The sequence below is a fragment of the Grampus griseus genome (genome assembly GCF_964374135.1).
Source record: "Grampus griseus genome assembly, chromosome: 3".
Lineage (NCBI taxonomy): Eukaryota > Metazoa > Chordata > Mammalia > Artiodactyla > Delphinidae > Grampus > Grampus griseus.
In genome coordinates, this window is record NC_139019.1 from 167281284 (window position 1) to 167301717 (window position 20434).

General features: G+C 46.9%; 1 protein-coding gene across 2 annotated transcripts in view; it reads left to right on the forward strand.

The window, feature by feature from the left end:
* The first annotated feature begins 238 nt into the window (after positions 1 to 238).
* INSR (insulin receptor) overlaps positions 239 to 20434 on the forward strand; it is a 125377-nt gene continuing 105181 nt past the window's right edge. For both annotated transcript variants that reach the window (XM_082650447.1, XM_082650448.1), the window contains exons 1-2: positions 239 to 355; positions 17107 to 17658. In XM_082650447.1, the coding sequence (XP_082506573.1) occupies positions 256 to 355; positions 17107 to 17658 (652 nt within the window). In that variant the 5' untranslated portion in view covers positions 239 to 255. The remainder of the gene's footprint in view (positions 356 to 17106; positions 17659 to 20434) is intronic.

Consider the following 20434-nt stretch of genomic DNA (forward strand, 5'->3'; position numbering starts at 1 on the left):
CCCGGGCCGCGGTGGCCCGGAGTCGGGGCCGCCTCCACCGGGCCGCGTTGCCGGATTTGCAGCGGCGGAGGCCGCGCGCCCCTCCTGGGGCTGTTTCAAGGACCCTCCCGGGCGGAGGCTGCGGCCCCTGGGCCGCCCGCGTGGAAGAGAAGGACGCGAGGCCCCCAGCGCCTCTCGGGCGGCTGCTTTGGAGCATGCACCCCTCGGGCCGGCGCCGCGCGCTCTGATCCATCCGGACCCCGCGCTCCCGTAGCCATGGGCGCCGGGGGCGGGCGGGGGGCGGCGGCCGTGCCACTGCTGGTGGCCGTTGCCGCGCTGCTGGTGGGCGCCGCGGGCCACCTGTACCCTGGAGAGGGTGAGTCTGGGGGTCCGGGAGTGGGCGGGGACCAGCGCGGTGGGTAGGGGACCCTTTGCCAAAATGGAACTCCTGCTGTGGACTGGGAGCCCTCCTCCGTGGGAGGGCGGGTGGCCGGGACTGTAGCTCCAGCCTCGCGGGGGGCGGGAAGCCGCTGACCTTGGCCTTTGCCCGCCTGGGCTCGCGGCTCCACGCTCCGCGTGCGGGCCCCGGGCTGGAGGAACCTTGCCCCAGTGCTCGCCCCTCCACGGGCGCCTCCCCCGAGCGCTCCTCGGACCTGTGCCGTGCCTGGACCTCCCCGAGCCCAACTGGCTCCGGAGACGGGACACGCGTCCTGAGTCGCCTCTGAGAAGTGGGGTTATTGGACACTCTCGGACAGCCAAGTTCCTGGGGCACAGACGGTTTGGAGCCGGAGTCGAGGGTGACGGACTGGGGAGGGGGTCCCTCGAGGGTCCCTGCTGGTAGGTGACGCTGCCCGGGGCGGGGAACTGTAGAATCCACCCCCCTCTTCCTCGTATCTAGACCCATGGCTACCCCGACTTCAGGTCCATGTTTACACTCTTGGGTTCTGTTTCCAGATATCGGGAGGCAAACTCTAGCGCCTTGGCAACAGCGCAGTTGTAGTAGCAGAGGTAGTGTCGGCTTTAATGATTATTGTAGTTAGTGTCACCAAATGCCACGGGCTGGTCGGTCTTATCTCTCTGGACCTTTTTTTTTTTTGAGATTTTTTTTGATGTGCACCATTTTGAAGTCTGTATTGAATTTGTTACAGTGTTGCTTCTGTTTCACGTTTTGGTTTTTTGGCCGCTAGGCATGTGGGATATTAGCTCCCCGACCAGGGATCGAACCCTCACCCACTGCATTGGAAGGGGTAGTCTTAACCAGTGGACCGCCAGGGAAGTCCCTCTTTCTGGACCTTTGCGGCGGCTTCTTGAGGCTGATACCGTTGTTGGTCCAGTTCGTAGGGAGTAAACTGAGGCTCAGGAAGGACACATAACTCACTTGCCCCAAAGTCAGTGCCAGAGGGAAAAACGAACCTCTCCAGTGGTGCCAGGGCCCAAGGCTCTGGACTGCTGCCCACGGCCCACGTCCTCCCTAATAACCTTCCTCCTCTGCCCTTTTACCTGTCAGCTCCGGGAGGTCTCTAACCTGTGGTCATTCCAGCCCCCAAAGCCTCCCTCCTGAGTGTCCCTGTGCTGGCAGCCACCAGGGGCAAATCCCAGCATCCTTCTTGGGCTTCACAACAGGTCTTCCCGGCTGCAGGTCAAGGACGGAAGAATCGTTTAAGAGAATGTAGCTGGGGTTTCCCACCATGATGGCTCAGGCCCTGCTTTCAAAATATCTGTAGGGTTACTTCTTCAGATTTTGCCATAAAAGGAGATCAGTCATGAGGAGGAAGGGGTCAAGGAGGGAAGAAACTGAAGTTCCTGAGCTCCCTGATGGTGAGCGAGGGGCGTGAGAAAGCACACGCAGGCTCTGGAGTTGACAGACCGGGTTTGCTGAGCCCCTTTGCCAGTTAGGCACTGTCTCCAAGCACCCTGGTATACAGTGGGTGCTTCATGAAGGAGGGTGGCAAGTGGTTTAGGGTCTTGTTAAAAAAGTCCGAGACCAGTTGTTAGGCTTTGCGTATGTGTGCGTGGGCTCACCCCCGTATGTTTCCTTGCTTCTCTGTTCCTGGTAGCTTTGGTAATTAACGGTGGATTTGTGCCTGGGCTTTCAGGGGTCCGTAGATGGATTTTTCCGCTTCTTACTTGTGTACAGTTTCCACAGGGGCAGAGGTTTACGTTTCTTTCGTTCACTGCTACATTTCCAGAGCCTAGAGCAGTCCCTGGCACCTAGTAGGTATTTGATAAATATTTGTTCTAGATTCAACTCCTATCCTTCCTGTCCTCCCCAGGAGTAGTCCAAGTCACAGCTGCTTTATTCTCCAAATAACTCCTAACTAACGAGAATATAAGCAAACACTCAGCGGGCGCGGTTCTATACACTTTGCATAGGTAATCTCAGTTAATCCTCACCACGGTGCTGGGAGGTAAGGCTTACTGTCCTTTTGGAAGGTGAGGAACTTTGGCGAGATGGCAGAGCTGTGATTAGAACCCCAGTCTGTGAATAAAAGGTTTCTTAATAAAAGGTTCTTCTTTGGAGTCTGAACCTCCCCACCCCCGTGGTAAAGGTTAACAAAATACTACTGAAGAGATGACATGTGATGCCCTTTGGAGGTTTAGGGAGGGGCTGAAACTTTACAGATGGCTTATCTCCAACAGCAACCAATATGGCATCTTGGCTGGGGTGGGTGAGGGTGGGGTAGAGGGAAATCAATGGGATTTTTAAGGACTGAGGACTCAGAGATGTCACATGGTGTGTGCCATCCCACTTCGTCCCCCCATGGAGTCTCTGTGGCTTGGCTGACCTGGGCAATGGCTTTCCCCTCCATTTCTCCTCGGGTTGATCCGCTCCGGCCCGAGATGACCCGGGGCATTGCAAAGTCAGAGAATGAAGGCAAAGTGGGATTAATTACAGTGAAAACCCACAGAGTTTCGGCAGGGGTGGAGGGGTGGGCAGTGAGTTGTATAGCTGAGGTGTGAAATGCTGCTTTCAGATCCCACCGGATGTTTCTCCTGTGTGTTCTCTTGTGTGCTCCGGGACCCTTAGAGCAGAACTTCCACTCGCCGGGTCACCTCCCTGGGGTTCTTCCCAGGCTTTGCTTCCCTCCTGGTGACCCACCCCTCGCCCTTGCCCCACTTACTCATAGAGGTCATTGGGGTGAGCCCCCTGGGGTCCCCACCTCACTCCACTCCATCGTTGACTTCCTTTCTTTTGTGATTAGAGCAGAACCTCTTGACTTCTCTGCTCTCGACATATGGGGTTGGATAGCTCTTGGTTGCAGGGGGCTGTCCTGTGTATTTTAAGATGTTGAGCGCCATCCCTCATCTCTAGATGCCAGTAGCAATTCCCCTCTCCAAGTCATGACCACCAAAAGTGTCTCCAGACATTGCCAACCGTCCTAAGAATCACTGCATTTGGGGAGATAACTTTTTCCTTCTCTAGGACACTCACCCACCTGGGTCCCCTGCTCTCTCCCCTCTGTTTGTTCAGGGATCTCCATCTACCCAGGAGCCTTTCTCTTTTCAGCCTATAAACGCTCAACACTCCCCTGGGCCCAATTACTCACCACTTACCTCTCGCCTTCCCCTGCCAAGCCTCCCCTCCAATGGGTCCCCACCGCCCTCGCTCTCTCACCTTTCACCCACTGCTCTGCCCACGGCATCTGGCTTGTGTCTCCATCGCTTTGCCCATGGCGCAAGAGAAGGTCATCCCTCACCTCCCAATTGTAGCCTCACCCCAGCTGACTTCTCTGGGTTTTGCCTCCCCCTGGAAGGCACCGTCTCCTGGTGAGTTTTCACCTGTGTCTGACTTCTCCCATCCTCTTTCTTCCTTTCCTCTGCTCCTTTCCTAGGCTAAGCTATTAGACCCTTCTTCACAGAGGGCCATTCTCTACCCTTGACTCTCTCTGTCTCACTCGGTTTTTAATTTATATATGGTCAAAGCCTTTATCTAGAACAGGGGCCAAATCCTGCCCACCCACGCCAGTTTTGTTGTAAATAAAGTTTTACTGGCGCGCAGCCATGCCCATTCGCTCATGCACCCTCTGTGGCCGCTTTTGTGCTCCACAGGCAGAGCTGAATAGCTGTGAGCGCGTGGCTCCCAACAATATTTACACTTGGGCCCTTTCCAAAGTTTGCCAACTCCTGATTTAGAACAAACTCCTTGAGAATCATGATGACATACCTCATAGCTTGTGTGGTCCCTGATACAACTTTGAATGAATCAAGTTAAATGAAGCGCCCAGGGATGCTGATGCTGTGTTTTCCCCTTTACGGAGCAAGCTGTATTAAAGAAATTTATACCATGTGCTGTGCTGAATGTAGGGGTTCCGATGGTGAGAAAATAACAGTGATGTTCCTTCCTTGTGTGTGTGTTTGTGTGTGTACGATCTTTGGATTTATTTGTTTAAACAGTCTTCTTGGCATTGAACGAGGATTCCGAGCTCCTGGCCCTGTCTCTAGTACCAAAAGAAAGTGGTATCTGCTATGAGATGTTCTCTTGAGACCCGCCCTTATGTTAATTTCTATTAAGAACACATCGGGGTGGCTTGGGTTATGTTTTGCAACTTAAAAACCATATTTATGGAACTTCCCTGGTGGTCTAGTGGTTAAGACTTCCCCTTCCAATGCAGGGCATGCGGGTTCGATCCCTGGTAGGGGAGCTAAGGTCCCACATGCCTCTCGGCCAAAAAAGCAAAACATAAAACAGAAGCAATATTGTAAAAAGTTCAGTAAAGGCTTTAAAAATGGTCCACGTCAAAAAAAATCTTAAAAAAGCCGTATTTATGATTTTCAAATTAAAATAATAACAGGTAGTGCATTCTCATTGCCAAAAAAATTATGAAAGTATAGAGAGGAAAAAACCAGAGTCCCCCTTTGTCCCTAAAACCATTGCATTTCTGTCCTGGGAAATGACCATGCTATCAGTTGGGTGTATATCTTTATTTATTTATTAAAAAAAATTTTTTTTAACATAAGTACTGGCCAATGAATTTGTTTTCCTATTTTTTTAAAGTTTATTTTTTCTTGTGTGACTTTTTAAAAAAATAAATTTGTTTATTTTTATTTTATTTATTTTTGGCTGTATTGGATCTTTGTTGCTGTGCGTGGGCTTTCTCTAGTTGCGACCAGCGGGGGCTACTCTTTGTCGCAGTGTGCGGGCCTCTCATTGCAGTGGCTTCTTTTGTTGTGGAACACGGGCTCCAGGCACGCGAGCTTCAGTAGTTGTGGCACGTGGGCTCAGTAGTTGTGGCTCTCAGGCTCTAGAGCGCAGGCTCAGTAGTTGTGGCGCACAGGCTTAGTTGCTCCACGGGATGTGGGATCTTCCCAGACCAGGGCTCGAACCCGTGTCCCCTGTATTGGCAGGCGGATTCTTAACCACTGCGCCCACCAGGGAAGCCCGGTGCGTATCTTTAAACATTTTTATTTTTAAAATGGTCATACAGTAAAACTGACTCTTTTTTTGGTGCACAGTTTTTGCATTTTAGCCCCCGCATAGAGTTGTGTGGCTGTCCCCACAGTCGGGATACAGAAGTGTCCCATCCATCACCACCCAGACTCCTTCCAGCCATCCCTTTATCGTTATGCCATCCCTACCTCAAACCCCTGGCAACACTGATCCTTCTCCATCCCTATAGTTTTCTCTAGACTTTAAAAAGTATATTATGTTTGTCTTTCTCTTTCTGACTTACTTCACTAAGTATGACAATCTGTAGATCCCTCCATGTCGCTGCAAATGGCATTATTTTGTCCTTTTTTATGGCTGAATAATATTCCATTGTATATATGTACAACATCTTCTTTATTCATTCCTCTGTCGATGGACATTTAGGTTGCTTCCATGTCCTGGCTATTGTAAATAGTGTTGCAATGAACATTGGGGTACATGTATCTTTTCAAATTATGGTTTTCTCTGCATATATGCCCAGGAGTGGCATTGCTGGATCATATGGTAGTTCTATTTTTAGTTTTCTAAGAAACCTCCATACTGTTCTCCATAGTGGCTGCACCAATTTACATTCCCACCAACAGTGTAGGAGGATTCCTTTTTCTCCACACCCTCTCCAGCATTTATTGTTTGTAGATTTTTTGATGATGGCCATTCTAAGTGGTGTGAGGTGATACCTCTAAAAAAATGGTACAAATGAACCTATTTACAAAACAGAAATAGAGTCCCAGATGCAGAAAACAAACTTATGGTTACCAAGGGGGAAGTAGGGGAGGGATAAATTGGGATTGACATATACACACTACTATATATAAAATAGATAGCTAAGAATAACTTCCTGTATAGCGCAGGGAACTCTACTCAATACTCTGTAATGACCTGTATGGGAACAGAATATAAAAAAGAGCGGATATATGTATATGTATAACCAATTCATTTTGCTGTAGAGCAGAAATTAACACAATACTGTAAATCAACTATACCCCAGTAAAAATTAACTTAAAATATTTTTTAAAGTATCTTATAATTGGATCAATCTTCTTAAAATTGAAAACCTAAGTACTCAGAAGATTCTCATGATTCCTGGATTCCATATTTGTGAATTCCCCTATTCACTAAAATTTATTTGTAACTCCAAAATAAATAGCGCTTTAATGGTTATTCCTGGACATGCACCAAGTGGCAAAAAATTGGCATCATCTGACATGCATGTTCCAGCTCAGATCAAACAAGGTGACATCTTGCCTTCCTGTTGCATCTCTCCCCTTGTGAATTCATAAATTCCCAAGGATGAAAACAAATGTCCTTTAAAAAATTTTTTTTAATTGAAGTATAGCTGGTTTACAATTTTGTGTTAGTTTTTGGTGTACAGCAAAGTAATTCAGTTATACGTATGTGTATATATTCTTTTTCAGATTCTTTCCCATTATAAATTATTGCAAGATATTGAATATAGTTCCCTGAGCTATACAGTAGGTCCCTGTTGTTTATGTATTTTATATATAATAGTGTGTATCTGTTAATCCCAAACTCTTAATTTATCCCACCCCCTTCCCTTTGGTAATCATAACTTTGTTTTTGATGTCTGTGAGTCAGTTTCTGTTTTGTATATAAGTTCATTCGTATCATTTTTTAAGATTCCACATATAAGCGATATCACATGATATTTGTCTTTGACTTACTTCACTGAGTATGATAATCTCTAGGTCCATCCATGTTTCTGCAAATGGCTTTATTTCATTCTTTTTTATGGCTGAGTAATATTCCATTGTGTATATATATCACATCTTCTTTATCCATTCATCTGTCGATGGACATTTAGGTTGTTTCCATGTCTTGGCTACTGTAAATAGTGCTGCAATGAACATTGGGGTGCATTTATCAGAGTTTTCTCCAGGTATATGCCCAGGAGTGGGATTGCTGGATCATATGGCAACTCTATTTTTAGTTTTTTAAGGAGCCTCCACACTGTTTTCCATAGTGGCTGCACCAATTTACATTCCCACCAACAGTGTAGGAAGGTTCCCCCAAAATGTCCTTTTTTGTGATGTATTTAGTGCCATGTTTTTCACACTTTCTTGTGCTTTTTGTTGGTGATTTTGTGGTTGACCATGGTCTGCATGCATAGTTCTGAAGCGCTGTCTAGGGTCCCAAGTACTAGAAGGCTGTGATGTACCTTCCGGAGAAAATACATCTGCTGGATAAACTTTTCTCAGGCGTGAACTGTATAGTGTTTAGTGAATCAACAATGTATATTAAATAAGGTGTTTTTAAACAGAAACACACATACAACAAGGTTATGGTATTGATGGAGTTGCAAATGAGTGTTCTTGAGAACACTTTGTTCCATAAACAAAGAGAATCTGCTGTAGGTGGTTTCCTATCACTGGGGTTTAAAATTTGTGAAACTGCGTTTGTCCGCATCCGTGTAGAATCCTTTTTGAACGCATCCGCCCTTTTTGTCGTATTTTCATCTGGGCACAAATCCTTGGTTACCTCTCGGAAAGTTCATGAGATGGCATGAAACCCCTGGTCTGTGTCTTGAGGAGGGCTCTCCCGTGTTCTGCTGACCCTGGTGCCAGGGAGCGCCCCAGTGGCTTTCAGGGGTTTAGAAACATATTTCGTTTCTGGCAGAGCGAGGTTTGCTGTTCTGTGTTGCCCAGTGCAGACTGGATATCAGTGCCAGTTGGAGTTCATGGCAGACGGATGAGGATTAAAATTTGATGTCAAATCTGAGTTTTTCTTTCAGTTCCTTAAGGGTGTGGTGTCCCGTCAGGTTTATAGGTTAGCTTCTGTTTTGTGTTCAGGAAGAGCAGCCTGTTACCAGGAGGTTCTCGCTTCTCTCCTATGTCTTTGTGGTAATGTGGAAAACATAGGTACTTTCCAAAAACTGTGTTTGTCAACGGTGCGGATAAAGGTAGTGGTTGGACCCAAAGGGATAGAGGGCAGGGCTCCACCTGTTTTCTGATGGCCTTTCTTGATTTCTTGTGGCTAATCTGTTTTCAAAGACGTATCCTGTTTCCTTACAGAAGATCAGAAAAGGGGTGAGTTCTCACTGAGGTGTTCCTTCCTAATTATATCCAGTTACATTGTATCGAAGACATCTGCTACTTTTTTGTTCTTGCAAGACTTCTCTTGGTTTTCTTTCTGGTGTCTTCTGTGGGCAGTATCCATCCTTATTTGTACACACGAGGAGGTAGGACTCCTGAAATGTCATGGAAGCCCCTTATCATCTTGTGGTTGGATGTGTGATGTCCTTGGGATTACAGAACTATGGAACTGACTGGAGGAATTAGCCTAGATGTTCCAGAGCTTTCAGACAGGCTTGTAGAAGGTGTTGGTGTCAGTATGACTATGCGTCTTTGGTCCCCTCTCTGGTTCCCTGGCCTTAAATATTGTGCTCGCCAGAGGCACGCCCCCCTTCCATCCTTTTCTCCTCCTGGTTTCATCACCTACTCTCATCCCTTCTGCCAGCATCCGCCCCTTTTCCCAAGCTCCAGATCCACATCTTCCCAGTGCCCTCTGGACCCGCATCTGGGAGCATCCCAAAGCCCCTATGGACTCAACATGCCCCAACCTGAGCCTGTTGTCCTTGCCACCCTAAACTGGTCCTATCCGGTCCTCTCCAGGTTCACTAAGAGAGGGCCCTCACTTCTTCCCCCTCTCTTCCACCTCCCTGGGGACCAAGTCCCCTTGATGCTAATCCCTTGTACCCACCCCCAGAATAGGCCCCCCAGGCCATGCCGTAGATGTGGTCCCAGAGTGCCTCGTCCAGTACCTTCTCTTCCCTGCTGCCAGAGAGAGTTTTCTACTTCCTGCTTTGGTCCTTCTATAGCTGCCAGCTCGGTCCATACCCCTGGCAGTGGAGCCTGGCCTCAGCTGTGTGGTGCGCCATCTCACTTCGCCAGGCTCATGACTGCAGTTCCTTGGGGCTCCCTCTTCTTCCATGTGCTTGCATTTGCTTCCTGTGCCCCAAGCACCCTTCTTCCCCCTTTTCACCCATGGATGCCTGCTTGCTCCTTATGGAACCGGGTCAGAGGCCTCCTTCCTCCCCTCTCTGGCTTCATCACCCACCCCATTCTCCTTCCCTTTCAGTACAGACTGGGTATATCTGTCTGGGTCCCCATAGACATTGCACATTGGAGGTGCGTTCTAGCGAAACACTGACTGCATGGGAAATGAAACCATACTCCTAAGTATGGGTTGGAGGAGGAATTGATACATGTTTGTCCAAAGCAGGAAGCAAAGTCTAGCCCAGAGGGGGCAGGTCCTGGAGAGGATAGGATGGCTTGAAGTTAGGAGCAAAAGGTTTGGCTGAAAAAGAACTGCTATGGTCTGAATGGCCACCTCCCTCCTCCCCATTCATGGGTTGCAACCTTAACCCCCAACGTGACCGTATTTGGAGAGAGAGCTTTTAGAAGGTAATTAAGGTTAAACGAGGTCATAAGAGGACGGCCCTAAACCGATAGGACTGGTGACCTTAAAAGAAGAGGGAGACAGAGAAAGATCTCTCCCTTTCTGCACGCATGCAAAGGAAAGACCACGTGAGGACACAGTGAGAAGTCGGCCGTCTGCAAGCCAGGAAGAGAGCTCTCACCAGAAATTGACCATGCTAGCTACCTTGATCTTGGACTTCCAGCCTCAGAGCTGTGAGAAATAAATGTCTGTTGTTTAACCCCACCAGTCTATGGCCTCTGGTTATTGGAGCCCAAGCTGACCAAGACAAGAACTGAGGTCAGAAGTGGCTCTGAAACACAGCGTCTAGGAACTCAGGTAGACCAAATGGGTGTGGGTCTAGCTTTCTTTGAAATTCGTGGGGGCCAGTCCACCGTGCTTATGCCGTTCCCTCTAGCAACAGTCAACAGCCCCAAAGAAGGCATCTGATGGCATTGATCCTGGGACAAAGTGCTCAGAGGAATGGGTGGGGCAGAAGAATGGGAGCTGGAAAGAGCCCCTGCTGGAGAGGTGGCCCAGGTTGGGTAGACAGTACGTCTGTCCTACTTGAGGCCCTATCATATCCTTGGGGACCTTGTTTAAAATGCAGATTCTTGGGCCTGGCTCCCAGAGATATTGATTCATTTGGTCTAGAGCTGGGCCTAGGGATCTGCATTTTAACATACACCTGCCGCCCCAGGTGATTCTGATGCTGTCGGTCCACAGAACACACTTTGAGGACCCCTGTGTGATGGCTAAGGGCACAGGTGCTGGTGCCCTGGGGACCTATGTGATGGACTGAATGGTGTCCCCCCCCCCGCCCCCTGCCAAATTAACGTGTTGAAGTCCTAACCCTAACACCTCAGAATGTGACCATCTTTGGAGATAGGGTCTTTAAAGAGGTAATCAAGGTAAAAATGAGATAATTAGGGTGGCCTCTAATAAGACTGATGTTCTTATAAGAGGAGATTAGGACACAGACACACACAGAGGGATGACCATGTGAGGACACAAGGAGAAGACAGCCATCTACAAGCCAAGGAGAGAGGCCTTAGAAGGAATCAATCCTGCTCACACCTTGTTCTTAGACTTCTAGCCTCCAGAATTGGGAGAAAATAAATTTATCTTGCTTAAGCCACCTGGTCTGTGGTCCTTTGTTAGGGTGGCCCCAGTGGACTCATATACTGGGTTTAAATCCCAGGTCTGTCTCCTCCTTGCTTTGTGACCTTGAGGAGGACATGTTCCTCTCAGCCTCAATTTCTTTCCTCTTCTAGAAAATCTATCTGGGCGACAGTTTGCCTGTTGCCTGCACCCTCGGGATATTTACTGCCCTTCCGTTTCCAGCAATTTGCAACAGAATCCATCTCACACGCTCTGGCTGTAGTCAATTTTTATTTTTTAATTTTGGCTGTAACCCATGGCATGTGGGATCTTAGTTCCCCGGCCAAGGATCGAACCCATGCCCCCTGCATTGGGAGCGCAGAGTCTTAACCACTGAACCACCAGGGGATTTCTTGGCTGAAGTCAATTTTAAAGAGCCAGTCTTTCAGGCAGGTGGAGAATCTTAAGGGTATCTGGTACCTCGGTGTGCCCAAGTTCTAATTTATGAAGGGAATAAATCTGGGAATTGGTTCCATGTATCTTAGAGTGGAGAACTAATATATACACGTGGCCAGACCCCAGTTCTCATCTGTTCTTCATGCGATCGTCATCATTTACAGGTGAGGAAACTGAGGCACACAGAAATTGAGTTTATGGCTCAGGATTATACAGCTGACAGGTGTCCGTGCTGGAATGGGAAGCCAGATCTGTTGGGTTTCTGGCATGCCCTGAAACTGGTGTGGGTGGTGGCCTGACACCTGAACCCAAGGCTTGTTGGCTGGCATGCCTGAATTTTGGAAGAAGCCCTGTTAAGACTGGAAGTAGTGCAGGGAGGAACGTGTGGCCCCAGATACGTCACCAGGGAGCATTTGAAGAACGTCGAGACTAAGGAATGAGTACATTCAGGCTTGAGAGCAGAAGGTATAACTCTAGCATTGTAAAGGAGTTTCAGAATCTTCTAGATACCTCTCTCCCAGATCCTTAGTACCTCTTTGCTGTTTCCATGATAGAGAGAAAACCAGGGGAGAGGGGACACTTTCCAAGATGGCTCTCATGTCAGTCTTCTCTCCTTCTGGAAAAGTTTTAGATTCTTCTGGCCGAGGGGCAACTTCTAGACCAGCACGGTCCAACAGAACGGTCTGCTTTGATGGAAATGGTCTATAGCTATGCCATCCAATATGGCGGCCACTATCTACATGGTGCTCTTGAAATTATGGCCAGGGCAGCTAAATTTTTACTTTTATTTAACTTTAATTCATTTAAATGTAAAAAATGTGAATGTAAAGTCTTATTTAACATTAGTTGATTGAAATGTCAAAAAAAATCAATGCTTGATTCTGTTATTGAACAACTCTTTTGCTTGGAACAACTTGGGGATACCAAGAACCTACCTTTTCGGTGATTCATTTTGTGAAATCTGCATATACAGATTGAGTATTTCTGATAAAAATGTAGCATCTGAATTGAGACCTGGTGCAAGTGTATAAAACATGTGGCGTTGGGGAGGCATAGTGTGAAAAGAATCCCATAGATTTTTTTTTTTTTGTATTGCTTACATGCTGAAGTGAAGTTTGGGGATACATTGGGTTAAATTAAGAATATTTAATTTCACTGTTTCTTTTTTACCTTTCTAGAGAAAATTTTAAATTCTGTGTGGCTCGCATCATGTTTCTATTGGATAAGGCTGCTCTAGGCCCTACTCACCCTTGTGACCTACAGCGACAGGCTACAGCTCTTGACCTTCCAGTGAAGTAGGCAGAACTTATTGCACTGTTTGTGTAGGTTTTAGTTCTGGTGTTACCTCCTCCGGGAAGCCCTCCTTGATTGTCCTGGACTTAGTCAAATAGCTCATTTTCATTATCTCTTCTAGCCCCTGAAGCTGTCCTTGAATAACTGAGATCTCCTCCTCAGTTATACTTTCAGTTGATTTGGGTAGTTAATAGCAACTAGTAGTCTGTGAGATCCAGGGCAGACTCTGTCTTATTCCTTTTATTTATTTTTTTTAACATCTTTATTGGAGTATAATTGCTTTACAATGTTGTGTTAGTTTCTGCTGTATAACAAAGTGAATCAGCTATATGTATACACGTATCTCCCTATCCTATTGTCCTATCCCTCTTGTCCTATTCCTTGAAGCACTTCCAGTCCTTGGAACAGCAGAAACAGGTCCTCAGCAGATAGCTGCTGAAGGAGTGAACGACAGAAACTGTCTTTAACAAGCTTCCTCCAGGTTGTCACTGCATGAACATTATTTCATTGTTTCCTTATTTAAGTCAGATTCACCTGCTTCTTAATTTGGTATGTTTTTAAAGAACAAAGACGGAGAAACTGTAACATAGTTCAAGCATAAACTTTGCATTTCATTGCTGGGTTGAAGTCCTAGCATTACCCCTTAAAACTCAGCCTGTGTGAGTTTGATTCGCTCATCACAAAAATGGGCATGGACCACATTTCGTTTATCCGCCTCCTCTGGGATTATTCTGAGAATTCATCAAGAGAACGTACCTGCCAGAACATGGCCAAGTGCTTTACATGGGAATTAGCTGTCACCAGGACCCCCCATCCTCCCCCGGTCCTCATGGCCCTTCCCTTCCTGTGTGTAGAGTGCTGATTAACCAGGTGTCACTTACTGAGGACCTGAAGCATCTTTCAGTTCCCACCCAGAGGTATTAAAAGCCAGTACGAGGTCTGACATCTACTGCTGGCACCATCTCTAACATCCTCTGGGTATTTTCTGTCCACGCAGTAAATTGCTCTATCGTCTTAGACGAATAGGGACACGTACAGCTTTAATGAGTTGAGTTAGAGTCATTGGAGATTTAAAAGAAAAAAGCCGTTCTTTGTTGTCCACTACAGTTATAGTTGCTTAATTTTTAAATAACAACTTTATTGAGATCGAATTCAATAGCATACAATTCACCCATTTAAAGTTTAAATTTAGTGGTTCTTAGTACATTCACAGAGTTGGGCCACCATCACTACAATCAATTTTAGAACATTTTCAACACCCCCCAGAGAAATCACATACTCCTTAGCTGTCGCTCCTCATTTTCCCCTCTCAAAGCCCCTTGAAACCACTAATCTACTTTCTAGGGATTTGCCTATTCTGGACATTTCATGTAAATGGAATCATGCCACATGTGGTCTTTTGTGACGGGCTTCTTTCACTGAGCCTGATGTTTTCAAGGTTCATCCCTGTTGTAGCAGGTGTCAGCGCTTCTCCCCTGTTATTGCTGAATTATCTTCCTTTGTATGGACATGCCACATTTTGTTTATTCATTTGTCAGTTCATGGACATTTGGCTTGTTTCCACTTTTTGTCTATCACGAATAATGATGCTCTGGGCATTTGTACACACATTTCTGTGTGGACCTGTGTTTTCATTCCTCTTGGGTATCTACCTGGGAGTGAAGTTGCTGGGTTATATGGTAACTCTTTGCTTAACCTTTTGAGGGACTGCTAGTCTATTTTCCACAACAGCAGCTGTACCATTTTCCATTCCCACCAGTAATGTAGGAGGGTTCTGATTTCTCCACATCCTTGTCAACACTTGTTATTGTCTGTCTTTTTAACTTTAGCCATCCTGGTAGGAGTGAAGTGGTATCATTGTGGTTTGGATTTACATCTCCTGGATGTCCAACAGCTGGTTAATCTTTGAATGCATATTCATATCTGATTTTGGTTCTGACTCAACTTGGGGAGGATGGTGGGCTGGTGTTCTTTGTACCTGTATCAATTTCACAATTTCGTGTGCGTGTGTGTGTAAAACATAGAGTGTGAGGCTCAGGCTTGAGAAGCCCGGACCTGTGGCTGAATCTAAGCTGTATACTGCCAGATATAATACAGGACACCAAGTTAAATTTGAATTTAACATAAACGATGAGTAATTTTTAAGGATAAGTATGTCTCAAACGTTGCATGGGATATACTTATCCTAAAATGTGCTTGCTGCTCATCTGAAATTCATAGTTAACTGGGCGTCCTGCATTTTTATTTGCTAAGTCTGGCAACCCTGAATGTTACTGGTGGGTCGTCTGTCCTTGACTGACTGGCTTTGCCTCCTAGAGATCCAGTTTTTCCTTCTGTGGGGTGCGGATGAAGCTTGTTGGGAGGTGTCAGTGGCGTGGTACCTGTCCAGACCTCTGTATGTAGATGCTGTTGATGTGACTGAAGCTGGGAGCCTCAGCCTTGGGTGGCATGAGTGTGTGGGGCTGGAACTGCCATCCCGGTCCCCTTGAAGCTGCCTCCCAATTTCTGAGTGAGTGAGCGTATGTGTGTGTGTTTGCGTTTTGGCAAGGAGAGGCTGTCTGAAGAATTCAGTTCTACTGAATGTTAACTCCAATATAAGGAACACAGGAGGAGGGAAAGATCCAAATAAGTATATGGAGGAAAGGAAATCAGAGAAGGCTTCCTGGAGGAGGTGACATTTGAACTGGATCTTGAAGGATGATGAGCTGGATTTCAAAATAGGGAGCTAAGGTACAAAGGACTTTGACAGTCAGAGGGGCTAGGGCTACCCTGTTTAGTCCAGTAGCCACTAGCTACATGTGTCTATTTCTGTTTACACTATCTAAAGTAAAATCAAATATTCAGTTCCTCAGTCTTATATCAGTCGCATTTCAAGGGCTAGACAGCCACAAATGGCTGGTGGCTTCCATAATGGCCAGTGCATATATAGAACATCTCTATCATTGCAGAAGTTCTGTTGAACTTTGTTGGACTAAGGCAAGGGTCACCAAACTACCACCCCAGGGGGAAACACCAACCCACAGCCTGCTTTTATAATAAAGTTTTATTGGAACACAGCCATATCCACTCACTGTCTCTGGCTGCTTTTGAGCTATAATGGCGGAGTGGAGTAGTCTAAACAGAGACTGACTGCAAAGCTGAACGTATTCACTATCTGAGCCCTTATAGAAAATATTTTCCCACCCTGGTCTAGGGGAATGAAGGCACGGAGCCTAGAGGTGACACCGTGATATGTTTGGGAGAAATGAACAGCAACAAAATAGCTGACATTAATTGAGCACGTACTGTGTGCCAGCCACTGCTTGGGTGCCTGCATTATTTCACTTATTCCTTTTCATAGGTCATGTTATAGGGAAGGCTTGAGAAGGCCCCCTTGGAATTGGAGAGTAGTGGGCAGGCCTGTTTCACATGGTGCAGGGGGTGGTGGGGCAGAACCTTGAGGGCCGCGAGAGGAAAGTGCAGGGTCATGGGGAGACATAGAGGGTGTCCGAGCAAGGGAGGGACCACCTGCAGGAGAATGGGTGTGCAGGGTGTTTGTGCAGGGGAGATCAGAGTCTCTGGGAAGCCCTTGCCACACCCAGGTAAAAGGTAATTAGACCTTGGCTGCCTGCCAGGAGGGCGGGTTGGGAAGGAGTGTTAGGAAAGTGGGAGAATTGACAAAACAAAGTCAGCTCTCCTTGCCCCATTTCTGGTTTTTTTTTTTTTTTTTTTTTTTGCGGTACGCGAGCCTCTCACTGTTGTGGCCTCTCCCGCTGTGGAGCACAGGCTCCGGACGCGCAGGCTCAGCGGCCATGGCTCACGGGCCCAACTGCTCCGCGGCGTGTGGGATCTTCCCGAACTGGGGCACGAACCCGTGTCCCCTGCATCGGCAGGCGGACTCTCAACCACTGCGCCACCAGGGAAGCCCTCCTTGCCCCATTTCTGATGTGGGCACCTTTATCCCCATAAATCCATTTCCTGAAGATCTTCCACACCAACGCACTGGGGACGGCTCCCCTTTCCCCTTCCACACCTGCTGCATTACTCAATCCCCTGTAATCCCAATGTCTTCACTGCATCATATTTGATGCGATGCTTTTAAGGCTTCTAATGGGTCCTGCCAAAGGAATTATGATGATGATGATTTGCCTTTCAGGAGTAATTACTTAGGCACAGACACCTTACAGAGAAAGCCACTGAACTGGGCTGGCTGTAGAATTTACAGGGTGCAGTGCAGAATGAAACCTTGGGACCCCTCACTCAAAAATAATTAAGGATTTCAAGACGGAAGAGCAGTAAGCCAAGGGCAGGGCCCTTCTGAGCGGGCGTGGGACCCAGGTCACATGCTCATGTGGCTGGCCCTGCCACTAATTCTTATAAACCATCCGGGGGGTGTTTGTTCACTTGTCTTGCTCTCTGCTTGTTTGCGCTTCTAGTGTGCCCCGGCATGGATATCCGGAATAACCTCACCCGGCTGCACGAGCTGGCCAACTGCTCGGTCATCGAAGGACATTTGCAGATCCTATTGATGTTCAAAACGAGACCTGAGGACTTCCGAGACCTCAGTTTCCCCAAGCTCATCATGATCACTGATTACTTGCTGCTCTTCCGGGTCTACGGGCTGGAGAGCCTGAAGGACCTGTTCCCCAACCTCACGGTCATCCGGGGCTCCCGCCTCTTCTTTAACTACGCGCTGGTCATCTTCGAGATGGTTCACCTGAAGGAGCTTGGCCTCTACAACTTGATGAACATCACCCGGGGCTCCGTTCGCATCGAGAAGAACAATGAACTCTGCTACCTGGCCACTATCGACTGGTCTCGCATCCTGGATTCCGTGGAGGATAATTACATCGTGCTGAACAAAGACGACAATGAGGAGTGTGGGGACATTTGTCCAGGCGCTGCGAAGGGCAAGACCAACTGCCCTGCCACCGTCATCAACGGGCAATTTGTGGAGCGGTGTTGGACGCACAGCCACTGCCAGAAAGGTACGTTGAGGTTTTGGGGGGTTCTAAGCCATTTCTCGTGGCTTGTTCATTAGAAAGAAGCTGGAGACATTCACTAGCTCAGGTGGTGGCAAACCGTTTTTGCAAAGACTCAGATGTTAAATACTTTAAACTTTGAGGTCTGTATGGTCTCTGTTGCAACTACTCAGCCCTGCCATTGGAGCGGGAAAGCAGCCACCCTGCAAGGAGGCACAATAAACAAGTGGGCGTGGCGGTGTTTCAATAAAACTTTATTTACAAAACCAAGTGTCGGGCCGGATTTTGCCAACCCCTGAGCTAGATGGTTGAATGTTCCTCTTGCTTGAGAGACCAGATGAGAATGGGCTTTACTGTCAAAAACAACACAAAACAAAAGCAAATGTATTTCTTACCTGATTCCAGAAGTATGACTGCTTGGGGTAGACATTTGGAAAAAGAACTGTGTAAAGGATAAAAGCAAAACATCCTTATTTCACAGTTTTGGGGGGATACTTCCTGCTAGTGGCTCCGTTGTGTCTGAATTTAGTTAAGTTTCTCTGTCGTTGGGCATTTAGATTATTTCTAGTTTCCACAAAGAGGGATGAACGTTTTGGTGTCGAAGCTTTATCGAACATTTTTTTTTTTTTTCCTTCGGGTTTTGCTCTTCCAGAAGTGAAATTTCTGGGTCAGAGTTTCTTGATACCGATTGCCAAATGGCTTTCCGGAAACGTACCAACGGGCACTCCTCCTAGCAGTGGCTGAGAGGGAACACCTTGGCTAGCTCTGAGTGTTGTTTGAAAAATCTTTCATAATTTACTGGAAGGAGGAGCTGGTGTGTTGTCATTGTTTCTATTTGCATTTCTTTGATTGCTATCAGGGTTGAACCTTTTAAAACATGTTTATTTATCATTTGGGTTTTCTCTTCCTGTTCATATCCTTTGTCCATTTATCTTTTAGTACCTTAGTGGTTTTTGAAGTATTAATCTGCATGTTGTTTTCCTAGCGAAGACTGTTAACTCTTTGCCAGTTATGTTTTCAGGTGTTTCTGTTCAGGTGTTTTTGACGAATATACTCTGGCTGTCCGTTGCCAGAGAAGCTTAAAATGTTTATGGAGTTCAGAGCTGGGTTTGTGCATGCCTCTCATTATTTTATGCTTAGAAAGTCCCTTTCTATCCATAAAATGAACGTATTTTTCCTCCAAATTTTCTATAACTTTAATTATTATCATTAAAAAAATTTTTGTCCTGGGCATTTGGGACCTGTTTGTGATTCAAAAGGGTATCCATTTCCCCCCAAATAACTAGTTGGCGTCTCAACCCCAGGTATTGCAGAAATTTACCTGTTCGTCATCAATTTGGGGTCATTTCTGGGTATCCATAAATATGTCTGCCCTTTCTTGCACCAGGGCTGTTACTTTTCTAATACGTATAGTTTTATAATGTTTTGATATCCAGGAAGTCTAGTTCCACACACACACTCGTTACTTGCTTATTGTTTTATTGACTTTTTTCACACGTTGTGAAATCCCCTGGGAAGACTTAGCAAATGTGAGATGGAGAAAGTGAGCGGGTGGGGGGGAGGGAGGGCTTAAGGGTTGTATCACGAAAGATAAGGGAAGGGAGAAAGGAGGGTCTTCTCACCTGAGCCCAAAGCTATGGGGAAGCCACACAGGGTGAGTCCTGAGTAGACTCTATAGACTCAGCAGGGAGGACTCCTTCGAGCCCCAGGGAGTCCTTCCATTCTGTGAATGCTGGAAGGGAGGAAACAGGAGGTGAGAGAGTGGAGACCTCCCTTTTGAGAGGGCGGTTGGTGAAGGAAAAGAGAATCTGGTGGTTTGTAGATATAGGAGGGAACGATGATTATTATATTGTGGAAAAATCTTGAGAACGTCGGTAGGTCAGGGACGCAGAGAAGCCAAGCTATGACCAAGAAGAAGGATCAAAGCTGGGGCAGAGTCTTGGCTGAAGTAGAGGACCACCTGTGGGTTTGGAATTTCGTAGAACAGGGAGACTTCGAGGTGGGGGTGGGGGTCGGGGTGTGGGTGAATAAGTTGGGTGGGAGAGACCATTCAGATGAATTTGGAGGTGAGGGGGTGGTGTTCTCTGATGGTGAGGGGAGGAGAGGCTGTGTAGGACCTACCATGTTACAAGGACACACAGCTGCAAGGGGAGCCCCGTTATCTTTGTTTTAGAGACCAGAGAGGTTACTTAACTTGCCTAAGGCCACACAGCTAAGAAAAGATGGCTGGGGTCTGCACTGCATCTGAGATACAAAAATAGTTGTGTGTGTGTGTGTGTGTGTGTGTGGTGTGTTGTGTGTGTGGGTGCCCCCCTCTGTTTAAAGACGGGTGAGCTACTTCTAGCTGGGGTACCAGGGAAAACAGTGAATAGTCTTTTATCTCAATGCTCCGTTTTCCAAATTCAGGTTCTTGTTTGAAATGCTCCAGGCTTACATATCTTGAGATATAATTTAAGACATTCCTCTGTGGATTTATTTCTGTACTCATTTTAGTCAAAATATCCAGGATGGTATTATCTGCAAAAATGTCCCTGATGTTTTGAGCAGGTTTTTTTATTTTTTAAATTTTTTATCTTGTGCCTTTGAGAGCAGGACTTGTTTTGCCAGCACTGGGGGTTTCATCACGGAAGAAGGTGTGGTTCTGCACGTACGGCTGTGGCGGAGACCTGCCAGATACCTGTTCCTGGCATCTGGCATCGATGTTTGCTCCTGGTTTGTAATCAGTGGTGGTGTCCCCTAGGGGAAGCGTTGTCCTGTCCTGGTCACAGATGTCAAGAAATGA